The sequence below is a fragment of the Rattus rattus genome, chromosome 15 (genome assembly GCF_011064425.1).
Source record: "Rattus rattus isolate New Zealand chromosome 15, Rrattus_CSIRO_v1, whole genome shotgun sequence".
Taxonomy (NCBI): domain Eukaryota; kingdom Metazoa; phylum Chordata; class Mammalia; order Rodentia; family Muridae; genus Rattus; species Rattus rattus.
In genome coordinates, this window is record NC_046168.1 from 40,177,795 (window position 1) to 40,201,936 (window position 24,142).

General features: G+C 42.6%; 1 protein-coding gene and 1 pseudogene across 1 annotated transcript in view; both read right to left on the reverse strand.

Moving 5' to 3' along the window:
• Lvrn (laeverin) overlaps positions 1-9,109 on the reverse strand; it is a 67,898-nt gene extending 58,789 nt beyond the window's left edge. Inside the window, exon 1 of the mRNA XM_032885696.1 lies at positions 8,424-9,109. Within this exon, the coding sequence (XP_032741587.1) occupies positions 8,424-9,109 (686 nt within the window). The remainder of the gene's footprint in view (positions 1-8,423) is intronic.
• Positions 9,110-15,142: 6,033 nt separating this feature from the next.
• On the reverse strand, positions 15,143-22,095 carry LOC116884860 (annotated as a pseudogene).
• Between the last annotated feature and the right edge of the window lie 2,047 nt (positions 22,096-24,142).

The following is a 24,142-nucleotide window of genomic DNA, read 5'->3' on the forward strand; positions in this document are numbered from 1 at the left end:
AAGTTCCTGTCAGCTACCTCTCATCTTTTATCTGGTGAATACCATGACCAAAATGCAAGAATATTCCCAAGAATTCAAGAGCATGGTTATATATTTGTTCTCATCAAGTTAAGGAGTGGGGGCCAGCCAGGTGGATCAGTAGGTTAAGATGCTAGTGGCCAAGACAGCTGACTTTAGTTTGATCCCCAGGACCCAGAGGTAGAAGGGGAAACAAAACTCTCAAAAGTTGTCTCCTGAGCTTCATAGACACAAACACACGCACAGAGTGAATAAATGTAACTTTTAGAAGAAGCAACTTCAAGTAACTTAAAAGTAAAAGGAACTTGTAAAAGCTTGCCATCTTAACTTACAGATGTGAACTCTCATTCCCTAGGAACTTAGAAGAGCGATGCCAGAATCAATGCTTCCACTTCCATATTCTAAAGGTATGAAATAATCAGGATGAAAATAGTGAAGCATACTTATGAATAAAACCTGTCTAAAGGTAATTAATGTTTTTGAGACAGGGTCTTGCTACACAGCCCTGGCTGGCCTTGAACCCACAGAGGTCTGCCCACTTCTGTTTCCTGAGTGCCGGGATTAATAGCATGTATCACCACACCTAGCTCTGAAAGCTAATTAAGGAAGACTTACATAACGGAGCAGTTGGAAGATAATGTCTGAGTGAACTAAAGAGTGAAGCACAGTTGTAGAGCTGCTCTCTGTTTGCAAACAAGAAGTTGCAAGGGATCATCAAGTACTTCCAGTGTCTATCTAACCAATAATTGCAGCAAAAAACAAACAAACAAAAACAAAAACAAAAAAACCACTATTTAATGGCTAAAAACCCATTTAAAGGCTAAAAGAGAAAGACCTGACAATGCCAAATGTTGGCAAAAAAAACAGAGCAACCAGGATTCTCTGGTACTATTGATGAAAATTGCAAGTGGTCAAATGCCTTGGAAAATAAATTTTTGCATTTTTCAAACATCTATCTACTATGTTATACAGCGGGTCTACCTTTGATACAGTATAGAAAGAAGTAAGTTTACATAAGATTGGTGTTTGGATATTTCTGGAAGATTTCTTTGTAATAGAATTTTTTGTAGTAGATTTCTTTGTAATACTGGAAATAATCTAAATATCTTATAAATGTGTTTGAGAACAAATGGAAACTTATTTTTAATATTATGACATGTAGGTTAACAACAAATGGGTAGTAAAAGATGCATTGTGGAAACATCAGGCTTTAGAAAGCTGGAGTAGGAAGACTGGAAAAGGCTGGTGTAGAGTGGACCCTGCCCTGAACAGTCTTTCAAAAACTGCTGTGGGCAGTTCAAGAAGAATCTAGAACTTCTTTTTATTTCCATTAATTAATTTTTTTATTCACTTCACATCTGATCATAGTCCCCCTTCTTCCTCTCCTCCTAATCCCATCCTTACAAATCTCACCCCTCATTAACACAGCCTCTACTCAGAGAAGGGGAAGTCCCCTGTGGGTAACACCTGCCCTGGAACATCCAGTCACAGCAGAGCTAAGAGCATCCTCTCACAGAGGTCAAGTCTACTTAGGGGGATGGGATCCAATGGCAGGCAACAGAGTCAGAGAACCTCTCGCTCCAAAAGTTAGGGAACCCACATGAAGACCAAGCTATACATCTGCTACAAATGTGCAGGGGGCCTAGGCTCAGCCCCTAAATGCTCTTTGGTTGGTGGTTCAGTCTCTGTGAGCCCCCATGGACCCAAGCTAGTTGATTCTGTTGTCCTGCCTGCTAGATGGGCAGGGATAAAGATGGAGCAGAGACTGAGGGAATGACCAACCAATGACTGCCCCAATTTGAGACCCATCTCATGGGAGAGAACCAACCATGAGACTATTAATCATACTCTGCTATGATTGTAGACAGGAGCCTGGGATCTGGAATTTCTAATGAACGTTTGTACTTTACTTTTGTTCATTTTCTGAGAGTTAAAATTTAAGATCTCCCTCCCTCCCTCCCTACCCCCACCCCTCTCTGGGGCCTAGGGGAATGGCCCAGTGGTTAAAGAGCACTTGTTACTGTGTTCGATCCTTAACATCCATACAGTGGTCCACAGGCACCAGTAACTCCAGTTCCAGGGCATCTGGCGCCCTCTTCTGGCCTCCATGGGTATCACACACTCATGGTGCACAGTGCAACGCATTTGAACATACAATGAAAATAAATGTCTTTAAAAAAAAAAAATCTCTCCCCAAAAGCCTACTTATGCTATAACAGAAGTAAGTCACCATAGCAGCTGGAATTGTTTTCCTCAGCACATGCCTGCAATTCCAGCGCCTGGAAAGATGAGGCAGGAGGACAGTGACTTGGGGCAAGTTTAAACTGAAAAGCAAGAACCTGCTTCAAAAGGCAAATTAAAAAAATTTCCCACAAAGTTAGACACTGCCTTTCTAGCATTCGTCGTCACCCCACATTCATATACTCATCTACAAGGAACAGAAACAGAACATGATGCCCAGTACTCTTGAACTGGTGGGACTAACTTTACCCTCAGGATGGTATTTCATAAAGGGTTTCTTTAGTCCTTTAAAAATGGCCAGAGTCAAGTTTTAGCTATTCTGGATTTTAGAATGTTTGGTTGACTCATGTAATAGTAAATACCACAAAAAAACCAAAACAAAACCCAGAAACAAAAACAAAACCCCACAGGTTTTAATAATGAAGCAGCCATCATCACAGACTGAACAAGTGGGTTCCCTATAGGAACATAATTTTCATCTTCCACAACAGATTCCAAAGGTCAGAAACCCTTGTGCAAAGTGGAGTTGGTAGCACAATGTCTTATGGAGTTTTCAACAATTGCTTAAAAGCCACGATTAAACAATGCTATAACTCAGGTGTGTGTGATGAACTACTACTGGTAGGCTATCACCAAACTTTACCTCCAGAATTCAGAAGTGTAAAACAAACTGTCTTAGACCAATTTCTTCACACTCTGAGATTTACACTCATGACACAGAAAAAAAGCAAGCTCATCAATTAGAGACTCTTCACTGTTACTGTGTAAATCAATCTTGTAAGTCAGTTCAAAACCCAAACTTCTCTTCAAGACTTACTAGTTCTTCAGGATACAAAAATCCAAGATGCATCTTTCTACTCCAAAATGTCATGGTGAAAAAGAAAAAGGAGAATTCTCAAAAAGAGAAGAGTTTGCCTCCTGGCCAGATTCATGTGACTGTGTTTTCTGGATGGGTGTGACATGAATTGCTGCCTCACAGTAACCAAGGCTCAGTAGTTTTCAATGATGCTAAGACCCTCTTCTGTACTCCTATGTGTTCAGTCCCTTGCCAGAGTCTGGCTAAACTCCCTTTAAAGCCATTGTGGACGGTCACATCTATAGTATCCACCGCAATATTTACTTTTATTCTTGACATGGTGTAGCTATCCAGCCAATACCCTCCACCCTTTAGACTCCTTAGACCTACAACGCAGTGTTTAGGGTCCATGACCTAAGACACTTGTATTCTGTGAATTAGAAACCACACTCTTTCTAGTGTCAGGCTGACAAGGCTCCCACAGAATTGCTTTGCCTGTACTCCTACATGGTTCCTGGATTAATCTGGCCTCAGGGTCAATCTACCGGCAATATGGAGAATACAAAGACTCCTCCCTTGCTTATGGTAGGAACAGTTCTGAGCTGTGGGAACTATTGTTTGCTAGGGCTTCATCTGATCTCACATCCTATGTTGACTTTCTTCCCAGTCTACATCTCTTCTATTCCTGGGAATACTTTCCAAGAAATTGCTTTTAGGGCACAAGAGAGATGGCTCACAGGCTACCTTTCCAGAGGACCTGGGTTTGATTCCCAGCACTAAGACAGTTAGCTGTCTCTAACCTAGGAGATCAGATGTACTCCATGGCTTCTGTAGGCACCAGGCAAGCTTATGGCCGCAGACATATGTGCAGGCAAAGCATGCTTACACATTAAAAATAATTTTAAAAAGAAATGAGTTTCCCATGAAAATTTGTGTGAGTTCATGCCCTTGACAAACATACTTGCTCTCTCCATTTTCACTCTCTCTCTCCTCCATGCCTTCCTCTCTACAGTAAAGAGGCTCGACAACCTCATCATTCAGTAACCTTTTAACTCAAAGAACAGAAATCCAAGGCTGCATAAATATACTCAAAATCATTCAATATAATTCACTATGTTAAGATGCTAAAGAAGAAAAAGTATATCACAAAAGATATGTGAAAAAATATTTCATAAAATCTAACAACTGTTCATAAAAATTATCACATGAAATATGTAAAGAACTCAAGAAAGTAGGCATCAACCAACCAAATAATCCAATCAAAAATGGGGTGCAGATCTAAAGAGAGAATTCTCAGCAGAGGAACCTCAACTGGCCAAAAAAACAATGAAATATTCAACATGATTGAGGGACACAGAGGGGATAGGAACTCCACAGGAAGACCAAGAGTCAACTGGCCTGGACCCTTGGGGGCTCCCAGAGGCAGGACCATCCACTAACTCGCATTCATAGGCTGGACCTACCCCTCACATGTGTGGCAGATGTGGCGTTCAGTCTTCATGTGGGTCTCCAACAACTGGAGTGGAGGCTGTCCCTGAATCTGTTGTCTGCCTCCAGATCCTGTTCCCGTAACTGGACTGCTTTGCCTGACCTCAGTGGGGGAGGATATGCCTCGTCTTGTGTGACTTGATGTGCCTGGTGGAGTGATGCTCTGGGCAGCCTCCCAGTTCTCAGAGAAAAAGAAGAGGGTAGGTGGAGGGGCTGTGTGTGTGTTGCAGGGGCGGGGGGGACTGAGATAGGTATTTGATAGTGAGTAAATAAAAACATAAATAAATACATTGGAAAAGAAAATTAATGTTCAACATCCTTAGGCATCAGGGAAATGCAAATCAAAATGACTCTGAGAGTCCATTTTATATGTCAGAATGGCTAAGACCAAAAGGACAAGTTTTGCGAGTGAGGATGTGGAGCAAGGGGAACACTCTTCCATTGCTGGTGAGAGCTCAAATGTGTATAGCTACTATGGAAATAAATATGACTTTTCAGAAAATTAGGGCTTGATCTACCTCAAGACACAGCTATGCCACTCCTGGGCATGTAACCAAAGGACACTCCATCCAACACAAGGACACTGGCTCAACTATGTTCTCAGCAGCTTTTTTGAAAATAGTCAGAAACTGGAAACAACCCAGATGTCCCTCGACAGAAGAGTGGATACAGAAAATGTGGTACATTTACACAACGGATACCCAGCAGTTATAAACAATGACATCATGAAACTTGCAGGCAAATGGATGGAACTAGAAAGGATTATCCTGAGTGAGGTAACCCAGAACCAGAAAGACAAACATCATACATACTCACTGATAAGTGGATGTTAGCTAGTCATGGTAAGGGCTAGTCATGCTACAATCCACACACTCAGAGAGGCTAAATAACCAGGAGGGCTTTAGGGATGACACACATATCTCCCTGGGAAGCAGAAATAGAATAGATTTTCCAGGGGAACTGGAGGCAGGTGGGTGTGGGGACAGGTGTGGGATAGGAGGAATGGAGGAAGAACATAGAGGGGAAACAAGTGGACCTAGAGGTCATTTTGGGGGTGAAATAAAAACCTAGTGTAATGAGAACTCCATGGAATCTATGAGGGTGATTCTAGCAAAGACTCCCAATAATGGGGGATATGGAGCCTGAACCCTCCATCTCCTATAACCAGGCAAGGCTTCCATGGCACCACAAAACCTTCAACCTACTATCTGTCTGTCCTGCAAGATGTGCTGGGGTAAAGGTGACATAGAATTTGTGGGTATGGCTAACCAATAACTTGTGCAACTTGAGACTCATTCCATGAGAGTGAGCTCTTGCCTGACACTGCCTTGGGAGCCAGGAACTAGAGCCTGGATGCCCAAAGACTTCGGATAGAACCAAACATGACTGGTTAAAAAATCAACAAAATGATGCCTAATGACCCTGTGCTAGTGGGACGGGAGCCTAACATAATCATCAGAGAGGCTTGATCCAGCAACTGATGGGAGCAGTTGTGGAGACACACAGTCAAGCATTAGGTGGAACTTGGGGAATCCTCAGTAAGATAGAGAGGAAGGGTTGTAGGAACCAGTGTGGTTGAGGACCCCACAAGAGCATACCCTACAGAATCAACTAACCTGGGGCGAGAGGAGCTCACAGAGACTGAACCAGAAGTCATGGAGTACGAAGGGGTCTGACCTAGGTCCTCTGCGTACGTTACGGCTGTTTAACTTGGTGTTCCTGTGGGAGTTGCCTGCTTTTGGGTTTGGGACCCTTTCCTCCTACTAGGATGCCTTGCCAAGTTTTAATATGAGGGGTTGTACCTAGTCTTATTGCAATATGATATCCCCTGTTTGGTTGGTATTCCTGAGATAGCTGTTCCTTGGAGGGAAGTGGATCTGGGGCCAATGGGAGGTAGGGAAGGGGACTGGATGGAGAGGAGGGAGGAGAAACTGTGGTCGAGATGTAACTTATGAGAGAAGACTAAATAAGAAAGAGAAGCATAGAAAGAACAGAATGTCCTCAACTTGGCAACTTACATAAACATCTACACCATCATATAAAACTAAAACTTTGTACCTATTATTTGAACCCCCCCCCTTCCACTTCCCAGGCCCTTGCATTTTCCTACCTGACAACCTTCTTAGACTCCTATATATCAGAACTTGGCAACTTCCGTGTCTGGAAAACAAGGAGCCTAGGTTAAGCTGACCTACCTCTAGTCAGCACCACTGTTCTTTAATAAGCTTCTCCTGTCTCATCACATTAGCACAGTGTTCTAAAGCTAACTGATTCCAGGGATAGAAGAACAGCCTCAGACAGGCTCAGCAGACAAGCCCAGGGCCTGGTCTGTTCCCACAGATTACTGGACCACCAGCCACCATTATGACCCCAGCTTCAAGCATATTTTTTGTTTTGGGTCTAGAAACGGAGGCAGAACAACTTGTTCTTAAAAAAAACTCCAATTCTAGATCCCTCTCTGTTTCCTGTTGTACAATAGGAAAATGGACTGGCTCTCTCCTCTCCCATATCAGCTTACCTAGACAGAACAGAGAGACAGGACAGGTTAGTCCCTACCAGAACAGAGAGGAGAAAGGAAGGGTCCAGCAAACAAGCCAAGGTGTGTGGACAGTGAAACCTCTGGCCAGCGTGCCCTGTAAGACTGTAAGACAGGTTCTGTTATGCCAAACTGTTCTCGGTGTAGTATACTTGGTTCTTACATAATTCTTAAGAGAAAACTTCAAGTTGTTTTTCAAGAATTAATGCACTGACACAGGAGGAAAAGTGAACACATCGCTCTTTAAAAGTTAAGATGACATAACTGCTAAAGGGGCTTACTAAACTTGTTTAAGACCTTTGAAACTTCTAAAAAAAAATCTTGTTAGAGGTGGTTTACCAATGTGGTTCCTGCCCCTGCACCCCCAGCATCCAAAAACATTTCCTCTAATTCAGGGCAATATACACGAAGTTGTGCAAACTACAAATGAGTGAATGAAGGAAGTTATTATCCAGTTTTCACAATATTGGCAGGTTTTCAGTAGTGTGACCTCAGAACACTGCAAGAGAAGATTCTTGAGCAGTGGCTGGAAACACCCCCTGTCAGAGAAATTACCGAAAGTGAGTATAAGAAGAACATATGTACAGTTATGTGGGATCGAATCCCAGCAGAGGAATCCCAGAAGGGTGTGACTCAGAAGCTTGGTAGAAGGCATCATATGTCACAGATTGTCAGCAAAAGGAGATGTGAGTCCTGATGGTGGTGGGACAGATAATTGAATTGCTATTCTGAAGTTTAGTAAAACTAAACACACAGAAAAGGATACGGGAACAGGCAACCCCACTGTGGGTGTGTTGCAGAGCCACAGCTCTCTGGGTTGGTTGGAGCTAGGCAGAGCAAAGCTGAGAGCTCAGAGTTCCTAGCAGAGAACTTAGAGCAAGGAAAGATACTTCGAGCTTCCTTACTTTAAGGCTAGAAGCACTGGATGGTTCTGATCCCTTTGGTGGGGAGTAGATTCAAACAGGTGTGTTTCTGGGATCTCTTGGTCATTAGAAGTTATTGATCCAAGTACCAATCTTTAAGAAGGGAATCAATCATTTGTTTAGAGGGCTAAAATGTTCCGGGATAGAGAAAGGCTTTCTCTTAAAACAACAACAAAACGGAAAAACTTTGAGGTGAAAACAACTTCCACGTGGGCTAATTGCATGGTAAGAAGCAGAGTTGAAAAGTAAGCAGAGGAGAGACCTGGGTCTCAATGTCTTCATTCCTAGCAGAGTTTCAGAGGAGGGGAAAGAAGGAAGCCTTCACCTCTAGGAGAGGAGAAAATGTATTTCTGAGAAGATGCATCACATGGATGAACAGTGTGGGCAGGGATGCATGCAGAACTGAGCCATAAGCCCTTACCTGAGCTCGTCCTCGTCAGTGTAGAGGTTCAGAAAGAGCCCCTCTGAGCCTTCCTGAAGCACCTGGCCAGAGAAGTCGAAATTCAGCTCATAACTGCTACCTGGATCCAAGGATTGGCCCAGATCCAGCACCACATATTGCATGTCCAGCGCAAACCACACATTCTCCAAGGGCACACGGCCTACAGTGGCGTTCCTAGTGTCCGGAGCCAGCGGACCCCACACTTCCACTTGCTTGTAATTCAGAAAGAAGCTGTGCAGCAACAATCTCGAGGTGGCCACTGTGCAGCGAACAGTGATGTTCACGCGACCCGTGAAGGTCAAACTCGGTGTGGACAGGTTATCAGGCTGCAGCCGGGGCCACAGCTCTAGATCATAGTGAAGTGGGACAAGCCAGGGAGGAAGGCGCAGATGATCCCAGGGCCCCGACGGAGGTCTCCAGTCCTGGGAGGTCCCCACCGTGGACTCATGTGCCCGGGTTGGCTGTGTCCACTCCTGGCCGCCGGGAGGCGACAATGATGTGTCCTTCACCCGGTGGCTATCCAGCTCCGAAGACTGGACGTGCGCGCAGCTGCCATACAAGGCAGCCAGAACCACAAGCGCCAGCAGGAGCACCGCTGTCAGCCCGGCCAGCAGCAGGGCCACCCCGCGGCTCACATATATGCCGGAGCTGAAAGGGGGGCTCATGGTCGGAGATTGGGGTAGGAGAGATCGGAGACTAGAGACAGAGACAGCGGATTAAACCCAGGACTGGATGTGCAACGATGGGACCCCTTCCCAGTCCCTCCTCCCTTGTTCTGTCCCTCCTCCTCTAGGAGTTTGAGAAGACTAGAACTGAAGAAAGCGCCTGGGACCATGGTTTTCCCCTCCCCTAACCAGATCCAGATCCCTGCCTACCTACCACCAGAGACTGGGAGGAAGGGCGGACCCCTCACCAGGGAGCACTCCCCTTTGGTCCTTGCGGGGAGGCACCGTCAAACCAAGCTCCCATCTGAACGTCATCGACGGTTTTTTATTTGTTTGTTTATTTGTTGTTGTTTTGGATTAGTGGCTGAGTAAAAATGGGTCAGGTTCCTGGGGGGAGGGGTGCGATTTTGAAGATGCTCTCTAAACTGAGTCTGCAAGGAGCGTCCAAGACGCTGTAACAAACGTCTGAACCAAAGTTGGTGTTCCCCCAAGTCGCGTTCAGATTAAACTGGGTACGCACGCTGCTCAGACAGCTAGCGTGAGTTTAGGGGTTTTGCTGGATCTGGGGGACTAAAATCAAGTCAAACAAACAAACAAAAGCTGGGAGCAGGGTGCGGCATCTAGCCAGTGGAAAGGCGGGAAGCGAGTGGACTGACTTTTAGGTCTGAGACTGTGCCAGGAGCACGATTTGGGTCTCTGCTTTCACACGAGGCAAAAGGAACTCCCGGCTTCTAAGATCCGATCATCTCAAGCGAAGAAGATAAAGCTATCTCTCCAGGGGCTGAATTGTTTTCTGGTGGTGCGCTAACTAAAGAGTCCCTTGGCACGCCAGGCATCTGTTTGCTATTTAGCCTGTGTGCCTGGGCGGGTTCTCTGCCTGTGCACGGAATCTTGTCTTGGCTCTGCAGGCACAGGAGTGCAAGCTGCTGGGCAAACGAGGAATGCCATGATTAAGATCTGTTCATGCTGAAGATACATTTCAAAGTATCCAGTCTTTAAGCAACTTCTTTTTCCCGCCAGAGTTGTTGGGGGTGGGGAGCTGGGGAGAGCTTCTGCCTGGCAGCTGTAACTGAGGATTAGCGGTCTTGTTTTGCCTTTAATTCTCCCAGTGATGAAATCCTTTCAACTGAGAGTGGATGGCACTGAAGCTTGCGGGAAATGTGTTTCCTCCTTCCTCCAACTGAAACCAATCAAATCAACACCACTAAAACGCGGAGGTGGAAGTCAATTTGACAGTAAACTCATAAAGATGTCCTGTCATCTGTGGGCCAGTCTCCAGCTCCTTGGTTGACTTTGTTTCTTCAGAAAAGAGAAAATCGTGTTTAAAAAGTAATCGTGACCATGTGCCTGATTCTCAGAAGATCCTGGGTGAAGATGAGAAGAAGCTCCCTCTCTACCTTCACAGTCACACTGCTGGTATTTCCATCTAAGGTCGCATGGCTTAAGTCATCAGGCAGAAATTGTGACTGAGCTAGTTAATTGATCAACTAATAATTAACTACATTGGTTTACCCTCCCCAATTCTCTCTCTCACCCTCACTCCCCAGGCTAGATAAGCTCTAATCTTGAGGCACTTCTGCAGTTTAACGTGATTGCTAAGGCATAACTGCCAAATGCCTGGGTACAGTTAAAGAGGATGCTTTACACACACACACACACACACACACACACACACACACACACACACACGGGGGGGAGGGAGATAGAGACATACACACAGGGAGGCAGACAGAGAGAGAAACAGAAATGGAGAAATAGAAAGCCTAACAGACAGACAGACAGACACATAGAGACAGGGACAGACAGATGAAGAGAATGAGAGACAGAGAAATAGAGAGAGACACAGAGAGAATTAGAGACAGATATATAGAGATAGAAACAGAAAGACAGATGCAGACATACAGACAAACAGGCAAAGAGGCAGAGACAGAGAGACAAAAAGACAGAGACACACCTAGAGAAGAGAGAGACAGGGAGATTAAAAAGAGAGAGAGAGAATCCTAGGATTACAGGCATAGACACAATAGCCAGCTCCCTCTAATTTGTATGTGCACATTATCATGGACATTATATTTGATGTTTCTAAGTGATATTAATGGTTTCAATTTATACCAACTTAATTCAGAGAATATAAAGATTCTGGTCCTATTTAGAGCTACCCATCTCTTTTGGTAATTTCATAGATTATATCTTTACCTGTGCAAAATAATAAAACTTCATAAAAAGCAGTGGAATTGAAAGCAACAGTTTAAAATCTCCCAACTAAAAAAGTTCTAGTCCATATGGATTCAATGGAGGATTTGACCAGAATCTCAAAGGACTAACAGTAGAGTACCTCAAAATATTCATAAATTAAGAATGGGAAGAACATTTCTGAAATATTTTTATGAAGTCAATATTACCCCAATACCAAAACCAGATGAAAGCCCAACAGCAGAAGAGAACAAAACTTCAGCCTGATCCCAGATCAACATTGATGCAACAATTCTCATGAATTCCCACAGCCTGAACTCCAGTACACAGCCAAAAGTCCATTCACCATGATCAAGTTCACTCTACTCCATAGGTTCAGGGAAGAGTCAACAGGTATAAATCAGAAAAGGTTACAAATCATGTAAGTGGGCTAAAGATACAGATTCAATGTGATTACAAACAAAATTATTCAAAGAAATAGAAAAAATGAAATTAATACAGAAATTAAAATAATCTGGATCGATAAGGCAATCTTGAGCAAAGAGAATACTGGTGGAGATGTCACCCTACCTGATTTCAAGTTTTACTACTCAGCATAGCAATAGAAACAGCATTGTAGTGGAACAAAAATAGACACATAGATCAATGGCTTTGAAGAGAGGACCCAGACATGGGACCATGCACCTAAAGCCATCTGATAGTTTTGCAGATGCCAAAAATACACACTGGGAAAGGTGGTGGTTTAAATATGCTTGACTCAGGGAGTGGCACTATTAATATAGATGCCTTGTTGGAGAAAGTGTGTCCCTCTGGGAGTTGGGCTTTGAGATCCTACTCCTAGCCACATGGAAGACAATCTGTCCCTGGCTTCCTTCAGATGAAGATGTAGAACTCTCAGCTACTCCTGCACCATGCCAGCCTGGATGCTGCCATGTTCCCACCTTAATGATAATGGACTCTGAACCTGTAAGCCAGCCCCAGTTAAATGTCCTCTATAAGATTTGCCTTGGTCATGGTGTCTCTTCACATCAGTAAGACCCTAACAAAGATGGAAGTGGGCACTGCATAGCCACAGCAACACATGGTTTTGGGAAAACTGGATATCTACACCACACAGAAATAAACTCAAAAAAACAGATTAAGAATCTCAGTACAGAATCTGAAAGTTTCCATCCATTTTAGGTAAAAGTAGAGATAGTACATTTCAGCACACTAGCTAAGTAAGGACTTTCTGACAGGACTCTGATTGTTTAGCAACAAATCAACCATCAACAAATCAACAAATGAGACTTCAGGTAATTATAATTTTTTTGCAGCAGTAAATGCTGGTGAGTAAAGAAACAACCTATGGGAGAGAAAATGTGCTCGCTATTCATGTGTGTTGGTTAGTGTTTGTCAGTTGACGCGAGCTAGAGTCATCTGGGGGAAAGGAACCTCAATTGAGAAAAGTTCCCCCACCAGACCAGCCCGTGCATCCTTTCTTGATTGATAACAGATGCAAGAGAGTCCAGCTCACCACAGATGATATCACCCTTAGGCAGCTGACCCTGAGCACTGTAAGAAGGCAGGCTGAGCAAACCATGAGGAGCAATCCAGTAAGCAGCACTCCTCCATGGCCTCTGCATCAGCTCCCGTCTCCATGTGCCTGCTGGAGTTCCTCATTTCCCTCAGGAATGGATAGTGAACTGAAGGTTATAAGGTAGAGTAAGCCTACGTTTCTTTTTTCATGGTGTTTATCAGAGCATTAGAAACCCTAAGACAGATACTGGTGCCAGGTGTGTTGAGTATTACTATGACAGACCTGGCCATGACTGGGTAAGGATTGTAGAAACTTGGAAAGTTAATTCTGAGGGCAGTGCAGATGACAGAGGCCTGCCTGGCTTGTGAAGTTTCAGGGGGAAGTCTGAGAGTCCCTTAAAGATTTTATTGAAGATATTTTGAAATAAGAAGCTGTGACTCCTCCTTATGAATGGTTGGTTCCAGAGGGCCCCCCATCCCCAAAATATATGCTGTTACCATGGCACTAGGTTGCCTGTCAGAACTAAATGGTAAGATTATGTTGCTGAAAACACCATACACATTACAGGACATAGAGAAATCAAGCTGGGATTAAGGTATCTCTCACAGAGCCTGAAGGCACCATGCAAGCCACTTGGAGAGAAAAGTCATCCATGGTATTACGTCGCAGTGGTGGACCCTGCATGCTATAATACAGACCTACCAGGTAAGATGCTCCCACTGTACAATAGTGGCCTGACTTAGGTGAGTAAAGCAACTGCTCTGTGGTTGGGTTTGAGACTTACTCCACAGGACTGTAAACCTAGTCCAAAGTCCCTGGGTGGGGAGTTCATAAGTCCTAGGGAAGAATTTTCTACTGTTGTTTGCTAAATGGGTATGTCAAAGTATATTCTAAATATTTATGTTCCCCATAGGTTAATGCTGCTCTCAATCTTAGTCAAAGAGAATTCTTTGTGCAGTGAGTGGGCAGTGATTAATATAGTCATGAGACACATAACTGGTCAAACTTATTGCAATGACTGTTGAAGAATTCTCAGTCCCAAAGAAGATTTCTCCCTCCTCTCCCCCTCTATCTGCCTGCCCCCCCCCCCCCCCGGCACACACACACACAGCTCAGACAGTATTGCAGAAGAGGGAGAGACAGGAAGAATACGAGAGCCTCGGGATTTGAAAGAGCACTGTAAATGCTATCTTTTGCACATGGTGCAGTCATTGCCCTTCCTCAGAGTAGCTGTGGTTACCTGTACAGAACCTCCCAAGAAACCACTCATGAGGCCCCACACATCTCTGTGGAGCTATGGACAGTTAATGGCTACTGAGGAAGGAGGAGTCATCTTTCTTCAGTGGTGTAGTCACTGGCAAATTGAACATGCTCTTACAAAACTCCCAACCATGCTCATGCAAGTGATCCTGACTAAGCATGAGGAGTCAAAAAGAAAGAAGGAGTTAAGCAACACTGGGAGAGGTGGGAGAGGGTAAAAGAAAAGGGTCTGTTCTGTATACAACAATAAAACAGTCAGATGTAAAAAAGGCCAGGCACAGAATACTATTCTAATGGCATAAATCTGAAAAGGCATTCTCATTCAGGCAAAGAGTGGAACAGAAATCACCAGGAACCTGAAGGAGTGGAAGAGAACTCTGTTGTTTAACAAATACAGAAGTTTTGTTGGAGATGACGAAAGGTTTTAGGTACAGATTTTAGTGACACACAGCATCATGGATGTATTTAATGTGGTACTGAATTGTTCACCTAGCAATGATTAAAATTCTCACTTTACCACAAAAGTACTGTAAATTTAGTAAACTATAAGTTACTAAGGCCGAAGGGTATACGGACACATTGGCTTCACTTTACATTAGACTCACACGGTTTACTTCAGTGAATGTCTGTGGGTACCCATATCTAGGGCTTCGGAATATAACATTTGAAATGCTAAGAAAAAATAATGACTTCTTTCAAAGAAATATATTGGAATAAAAGACTAGAAGAAACTTTTAAAACATTTTTTAAATGTTTTTCAACCATTTGTATTTCATCTTTTGGGGACTCAAATTTCATGCCTCTTTTTTTCTTTTTTTCTTTTTTTAAATTTTTCTTGGATATTTTATGTATTTACCTTTCAAATGTTATCCCTTTCCTCCCTCTCCCTTACCCCCACCCTTCCTCCTGCTTGTATGAGGATGCTCCCATTCCCACCCACTCACTCCAACCTCAACACCCTGGTATCCCCTACATTGGGGAAATGAGCCTTCACAGGACCAAGGACTTTTCCTCCCATGGATGCTGGACAATGCCATCCTCTGCCACATATGTGGCTGGAGTCATGTGTCCTTCCATGTGTACTCATTGGTTGCTGGTTTAGTCCCTGGGAGCTCTGGTGGGATTTGGTTGGTTGGCATTGTTGTTCTTCCTATGGTGTTGCAAACCCCTTCAGCCCTTCCATCTTTTCTCTAACTCCTCCATTGGGGTCCCCTTGTTCAGTCCAATGGTTAGCTGCAACCATCCTCATCTGTATCAGTAAGGCCCTGGTAGAGCCTCTCAGGAAACATCCATACCAGGCTCCTGTCAGCAAGCACTTCTTGGCTTCAGCAATAGTGACTGGGTTTGGTGGCTAAATATGGGATGGATCCCCAGGAGGGGCAGTCTCTGGATGGCCTTTCCCTCAGTCTCTGCTCCACTCTTTGTCCCTGTATTTCCTCCCATGAGTGTTTTGTTCTCTCTTCTAAAAAAGAATGAAGCATCCACATTTTGGTCTTCTAGGGCTTCATGTGAGCTGTGGATTTTTTTCTTAAATATTCCAAGCTTTTGAGCTAATATTCACTTATCAGTGAGTGCCTATCATGTGCGTTCTTTTGTGACTGGGTTACCTCACTCAGGATGATATTTTCCAGTTTCATCCATTTGCCTACGAATTTCATAAAGTCATTGTTTTTGATAGCTGAGTAATATTCCATTGTGTAGATGTACCACATTTTCTGTATCCATTCCTCTATTGAAGGGCATCTGGGTTCTTTCCAGCTTCTGGCTATTATAAATATGGCTGCTATGAACACAGTGGAGTTATGCCCCGTTTTAATTTAGGTTGTTTTCTTGATGTCCTTTTGCTTGTCCTTTATACATTGTAGATATTGACCCTCAGATAGCTGGCAAAGATTTTTTCCCCAGTCTGTTGCTGTCTCTTCACTCAAAGGACAGTGTCCTTTGCTGTACACAGGTATTTTAGTTTCATGCGGTCTCATTTATTAATTGTCGGTCTTAAACCTGCCCTGCAGAGATCCTGTTCAGAAAGTCCTTTCCTGTGCCAGAGAGTTCAAGCCTATCAGAACCCGGGTGTCTGGGTTTATGTTGAGGTCCCTCATCCATTTGGAATTAGGTTTTGCCCAGGGTAAGAGAAAAGCATTTAGTTTTATTCTTCTACATGCAGCTATCCAGTCTGATTAACATAATTGGTCGAAGATGATGTCTTTCCCCCATCTGTATTGTTGGTCTCTTTGAAACACAGCAGGTGGCCACAGAAGTATGGGCTTATATGGGTGTCCCCAATTATTTTCATTTCCCAGTGCGTCTGTTTTTATGCCAGTGCCATGCTGTTTTATTATGATAGCTCTGTAGCAGTGCTTGAAATCTGGGATAGTCCTTCCTCAGTCAGGTTTTTATGTTTTGTTTTTTTAATTGTTCACAATTGTTTTAGCTATCCTAGTTTTTGTGGTGTTTCCTCATAAAACTTAAAGTTGTTTTTAGTTTCTCTGAAAATTGTTTTAGAAATTTGACGGAGATTACACTGAATCTGTAAATTTCTCTTAAGATATCCATCTTCACAATAGTAATATGTGAATGAGATGTCTCCATGAGAATGAGATGTCTTTCCATCTTCTTGTATCTTCTTTAATTTCTTTTTTAAGTGTCTTAAATTTTTCATTATACAAGTATTTTACCTGGTTGGTTTGATGTATTTCAAGATTTGTATTTTGACACTAGGGTGAATTGGATTGGTTGTTCCATTTCTTTCTCAGTATGTTTGTCATTGGAAAGCTACTGAATTGTGTGTGTGTGTGTGTGTGTGTGTGTGTGTGTGTGTGTGTGTGTGTCTTAATTTTGAATCACTGTATAGGATTTTTGGTGGAGTCTCCATGGTCTTTTATGTCTAGAATCATCTCATCAGCAAATAATGATAGTTTGACTCATTCCTCTCCTGTTTGCATCCCTTTTATCTTCTTTAGTTGTCTTACGGCTCTAGGTAAGACTTCAAACACTATATTGAACAAGAATAGGGTGGACATCCTTGTCTTATTACTGGTTTTAGTTTAAATGCTTTGACTTTTCTCCATTTTACAAGAAGCTGATATTGAAGCTTGCTGTATATCGTCTATACCATACTGAAATATGGCCCCTGTGATCCCTTTTGTCTCCAGGCCCTTTTATCATGGAATGCTACTAGAGTTGTCAAAACCCTTTTCTAGATCCAATGAGATGGTCATGTATGCTAAACTATCTCTACAAGTCTGTGGTGAAGTCAACTTGCTTGAACTCAGTGTGGTAGTACTTTATTAATAATTTTTGCATCCGTGATCATTATATATATTGGATTATCTAGATAGTTTATGTCAATTTGACACAAGCTAAAGTCGTCTTAGAGGAAAAATAAAGCAGAAACTTAAGGGTTCTTGGGAGAGTCAGTTTTGTTGGATGGTGTTTTGCTGGGGCAAACTTGTGAAAGAAAATGTCCTGAACCAGACATAAAGTGAAACAAACACATGAAAGACACATGATGAAGGAATTTTTACTAACAACAGACATGTATCGGTCTTCTTTACATGTCATAGTTGGGCTCCATTTGTCAGGATTCCATAGAGAGAAACGCACCAAAAAACTTCTGGTGGTGTGCTGCAGCTTCTTGATGCTTCCAAGGATTTGGGCTGATCAGCAAAGTAATGTCAGCTGAGATAGGCACATACTCCAAGGCAAGACACAAGCTGGGGCAAGACCCATGGAGGACACGTGATGTTTGGAGTGTGTATGAAAAGGAATCAGCAGACAGTGATGGAGGCTGAGCTTGGCGTACTTCTAGAGCTAACTGTGTAATGCTTGTGGGCCTTGTGTCTTTGCTGATCTTGCTTTGCTGAGAGAGGCACAGCCAAAAACTTCTCCTAGCATTCCTGTTGGCTCTGGTCCCTCCCGCTGACTGGAGCCAAGGTTGAGGCCTGGCTGGCTCTGCTAGGTAATGCCACCTCTGCCTCATATTTACTATCCTGACTCTACTGAACTGGACTGCTGATGTACCCATGAAGTTTTTCAGTGAATGGAACTACCACTGATAAGCTGTGAACTGAACTGCCGATTTCCAGACAACACAGATGGGACTTGCTCCAAAGAACCATTTGTAAACAGGTCCACTTTCTGGGTATCCTTTCTTTTCCACTACCTTTGGTGGGTGGTGGGCTACAAGGGAGGTTAAAGTGTTTAAGAACCATTATGAAAAATAGGATTTGAAAAAAAGTTAAAGTTACAGAGGGAACCTATGAACTCACAGAAACTGAACTACCAATATAGAATCTACCTGGGTCTGCACGAGGTTCTCTACAAATATAGCTCTCAGTTTTAGAACTTTTATCGGAGTCCCAATATGTGAATGAGTGAGTCTCTGAATCTTGTGTCTTCTCTTGGGGTTCTTTTATTTTTCTGTTGCCTTGGTTTGTTCAACTTTGATATGGTGGGCTTTGTTTTATCTTAATATATATTATTTTGTTCTCTTTGGTTGTTATGTCTTAGAAGTCTGTTCTGTTCTAATGAGAGACAGAAAGAGAGTGGATCCAGATGGGAAAGGCAGTGGGGAGAAATCTGGAGGAGTAGAGGGAGGAGGAACTTTATTCAGAGTATGTTGTATGAGAAAAAAATCTATGTTTAATAAAAGGGGAAAGAAAAGAAGAGAAAGAAATGCCTCCAGCAGATCAGGTTATAGGTAAGCCTGTAAGCCATGTTTTTAATTAATGATTAATGAGGAAGGCTGACCCCTCTGTGGGTGGCCATCCCTGGGCTGGTGGTCCTGGGTTCTATATGAAGGCAGGCTGAGCAAGCCATGAGGAAAAAGCCAGCAGCAGCACTCCTTCACGGCCTTTCCATCAGCTCCTGCCTCCAGGTCTTAGCTGAGCCCCTATCCTGATTTCCTTCCACATGATGTGGAAGTGGAAGCCTAATAAGTAAACTCTTTCCTTCCCAAGTTACCTTGGCCATGATATTTTTTATTATAGCAATAGGACTAATGAAGACAGCATATTATTTTCTTTTTGGCTGAATCTTTGATTTGGTATCAGGGTTATACTAAGCTTTGTAAAAAAGAAAAATCAGATCTGTTCTTTCATTTTTTTTTTATTTTGTAGAATAGCTTGAGGAGTATTGGTGTTAAATCTTTGAAGGTCTAGTAGAATTTTGTGCATAATCTATCTGCCCCTGGATGTTTTATTAACATATTTTTAATTACTGTCTCTATCTCATTGGATATTATGGGTCTATTTAAATTATTTACTTCACTTGAATTAACTCTGGCCAGCCATGAATACCTAGAAATTTATTAATTTCTTTTTAATTTTCCAGTTTAATGGACCATGGATTTTTAATGTACATCCTTATGATTCCCTGAACTTTCTTTCTTTTTTTTTTTTAATCTTTATGTCCCTTTATTGGAGCCAGATTCCTGACATATACAGTGATGTATTTATTAAACAGAGTCCTGTGCAGAAATTATACACTATCCATCTAGACAGATTTTTGGTTACACTTTGCCTATTGATGGAGTAGTTACATTTATAAAGTTTTATACATCAGAAAGCTTTGAATTTGACCAGGCTGTCCATGAATCATCTCTGAAAATGTGGCATCTCATTTTAGCTCTATTTTACAGCATTGAAAAGCTTATGCATCAGGTCCCTTCCTGAACACTGTTCTCCACACAATGGCGCTGGGCAGACAGCTCTTCGTCCACCCAGGTCAGAGTCACATCTGAGAGCTTCTGTTACATACCCGTGACAGCCCACCTCACCGACTGCTCACCCTGACAGCCCACCTTCTCGGTCAGTTCGCACTGCCAGTGAAGACACACCAGCAGCTGTCCTTTCATTAAGCTGTAGATGGCATTAAGGTCAGTGACAGTGGAGGCAGGTGCTGCCATGAGATCCAGGTAACTAAAGACCTAAAAAAAAAAAAAAAGCCAAATGTGAGATAAAAATCAAGGGTACAAGTCCACAGCAAGCTGTGCCCACTCAGTTACAGAGACGTTAAGACATGATTCAAATCCCTCTAACTTAGTCGACACAGCCCTGAGGTTATCCTGCAAAGTGCGTATCAAAAAATACAAAGTTAGGGAGACAAAGTTTGACATGGTGTCATTATGCAGGTCAAACTTGGAAGGTCTGTGGAGCATCTGTTCTGACAGAAAAGCATCAGGTCCTTTGTGTAACATTGATTTTATTGTAACAAAGCAACTTGTACACCGCAACATTTAAAACTAGCATCTTTTTCCTTCCAATGAAAACCAAAAAAGAGAAAAAGAAAAAAAATTAAAGATAAAAGTTACAACAGAGAATGCCAACTCCAAATAAAACCCCACAGATTCTGCTGATTCTCCCATAGAGTGGCAGGGCTCAAGTCTTCATCAGGAGAGAGTTTTAAGTATCACCTTAAACTGCAAGGATGTCTGTTAAATGTCACAATGAAACATGACAAAGGAGAAGCCATGTTGTTAGATGTGCACCTACCCCCCCACACCTCAATCCCACCCTTGCTCACGGTCTATAACCCCCCCTTTTTCTTTTTTTTTCCTTTTAATTAAACAAGAGAAAGTAGACAGATACATGTTGGTAAATGCTGTCTGTATTCACACAGAGACACAGTGTAATCTCTGAGCCCAATATACAGAGAAAAGAAAAAGTTAGAACTCTATGCACTACTACACAGGGGCCTAGCACCCTCCAGCCTCCAGCAGAGCCAAGGGAACTCAGGGGCTTTTCTTTCTTCCCACAGAGCACGTGGTGTTGAATCCACAGTTTGAGACAAGGATAAAAATGAATTTAGAACAGAAAAGTGAAGATTCTTTTCCTGTTGTATTTTGCTCAAGATATTTTCCCCCAAATTAGTTGAGAGCCATGATGTTGAGACTTCAAAAACAGGGTGACTGAGCACAGAGGGACAGGGAGGAAAGGACTGCAACTTGCTTCCAGGGACTGCATTTATTTTTTATTTAAAAAATAAAAAGCAAATGAAAAAGAAGGTTGGATCCATCGGTCTTCTGTGCTAGTCATCCTCACCTTCATCCTCTCCCTCCTCCCCTTCATCCTCATCGTCATCTTCTTCACCTTCATCCTCGTCTCCTTCTTCATCAGTATTTTCCAACCCTTCTTCCTCTTCATCATCATCATCATCCTCTGCCTCCCCTTCTTCATCATCCATATCGGGGACCAAATAGTACTGCAAGGGATTTGGCCAAATACCATCTTTGATGACCTCTCCTAACTTGTCAGCACCTGCGTCAGAGTGGTCAGTAAACCAGGTAAAGAGCTCTCTGACTCTTCATGCTGCCTCTTCCTGCTGGCCTTATTCTGTGTTTGACTTGAGCGTTTTGTCAACTCCTTTCCAGATTTCCATTTGATTTCGGTGAACTTTGAAGACAGGTCATCGTTCTCATTCAGATGAAATTCTTTGGAGAGAACTTTATTTTCAAAGTAAGGATTTTCATCAAAATAAAAATCTACTCTGTAACCTGATTTAATGTCTTCAAATTCTGTCACTTCAACTCTAGTCAAATAAAGCAGGGCTTCCTCGACTTCCTCCTCAAGCAGTACAGACACTTGTGGATGGTTGACAAATGTTGTTACCCTAAAATCTGGGATTTTGGCTATCAATTCTGACCTCTTCTGAAAAAATGGTTGGCGGAGTTTGTTATATTTTTGTTCTACTTTCAAAATTTCCTCACTGGCTTGTTCATTAAGTCTGTCTATTTCATTTTGTACTTCATCAATATGTTCAATTGCTTCTTGATGTTCATCGACCCCATCCTGATTGGAGCTCCTTTTTACTGGCTTTGGCCTTCAGTGCAGACCTGGTGCCCTCCATGATCCGACCGAGGGGTGGAGGAGCGAGCCAGCGGCTTCCCCTCAGGCCATATGTGCAGCAGCGCCTGCTTGCAGCCCTCTCATCCCCAGCCCGCGCTCACTTACTTGCCCTCCCCCTGGCTGCCTGGCACTGCCCGCAGGGCCTGACGCGGTGGCAGGCCCGGACCCATTGTGGCGAGCCCCTGGCCCGCACTGAAGGCTTGGAGGAGGCGGCAGCTCTGTGGCTTCACCAACTCGCACCCTGTGCTCCAGCTCCCTTCTAGCATGCCCTGAGCTACCTCTTACTCCACCTCCTCCCTGAACTTTCTAAATGTCTGCTGTTATTTCTCACTTGTCATCTTTTTGTTAAGATTTGTTAATCTTTTCAAAGATGTTTTATTGAATTTTTGTATTTTTCATTCATATTAATTAATTTTAGCTCTGATTTTTATTATCTCGTTATATCTTCTTTTTGGGAGGTGTTGTTTGTTCTTGTTTTTCCAAGGTTTTAATGTGCATCATTAGGTTGTTTATTTGCTATTTTTCAGTGTAAGTACTTAGTGCTGCAGACACTCTCTAGTATTCACTTCTGAATTATAGACAATCTTTCCCCAAATACAATTCTTTAATTTGATGACATCCACCCGCTCTATGATGTTTATTTTTCTTCCATCTATATGGGTATTTATGGTGCTTTTGATCTTTTTGAACTTTAATTAAAATATAACTTTAAGGTGTACTCTGTGATGTCTGATTCCTTCAGCTCAATGTTACATTAGTAAGATTCATGCATAATGGTGTGTTCAGTTTTGGATTTATTTTTACCCCATACATAGTTCGTTAATCATATCCACCAATTTTTATTCTATTATAGATGGATATACAAGTGTGGCAGTAATACTGATCATCAACCTGGTAGAGCCTAGAACCATGTTAGAGACAGACTTCGAACAATATCTATGAGGAAATAATCTAGATTGGATTTACCATGATGAGAGACTCACACTAAATGCGGGTTACCTAATTCCATGGGTTAAGTATCCCAGACTGAACAAAAGGATACAGTTAAAAAGTGGTGCCTGGTAGTATGTGCTTTGGGAGCACAGTGTTGGAGAAAAGGATCAGCAGGTCCCCGGTGCTCACTAAACAGTCAGTGGATCTGACTTGGTGAGTCAGTGAGAGATCCTGTCTCAAAACATTTCTTTTAGGAAGGTGGATGACATCTGACTTATTTTGCTTAACCCAGTTACATACATTTTTTCCACCAAACAAAATAATTTAATTCTTCTTTATGGCTGAGTACAACCCCATCATGCAGATACACATTCTCTTTATCCATTCATCTCTTGATGGAGGCTTATTCCATAACTTTAACTATTGTGAACAGTGCTTCAATAAGTTTGGTGCTATGGGCCTGTAGTCCCAGCACAGAGGTAGAGGTAGGAGGATCAGAGTTTAAAATGCAGCCAGTACATAACAAGTATGTAGCCATCCCAGTCGATCACAAAGAGTAAGTGGTGTTTCCATAAATGTGAACATGCCAGTGTTTTAGTGACATAGCTGGGTCACACAGGAGTCCTAGTCTTAAACCTTTGATCAACTTTCCTACTCATTTCATAGTGACTGGATCACTTTGTGCTCTCATCTAATATACAGCTTCCTTTTATCCCTTCTCTTCACCAGCATGTGTTGCTGTTTCTTTTCTGTTTTAAATTCCAACTTTATTGACTTATTTTCCATTTTCATTTATAGAAAGAATTTTTATTTGTTGTTATTTTTAAGTTTACATTTACTTTTTCCTACAATTTTTAAATTTACATTGCCTCCCAATTACAGCCCCCCTTTCCTCACCTCCCAGTTCCACCCATACAGGTCCCTTCCCCCCTATTTTCCCTTCCCTTCTCAGAGAAGAGGAAACCCCCTTTGGGTACCACCCTACCCTAGGATATCTAGTTGCAGCAGGACTAAGCACCTCCTCTTCCACTGAGGCCCGACTTGCTCAACTTTGTTCATAGCAGTTTTATTCGTAATAGCCAGAAACTGGAAACAACCTAGATGTCCCTCAGTGGAAATGTGGATAAAGAAAATGTGGTATGTCTCTGTTCAATGAATACTATTCAGCTATGAAGAACATAGACATCATGAAATCTGCAGGCAACTGGGTGAAACTTGAGAATATTATCCAGAATGAGATTAAGACAGACCCAGAAGGACATGTATGGTATGCACTCACTTATA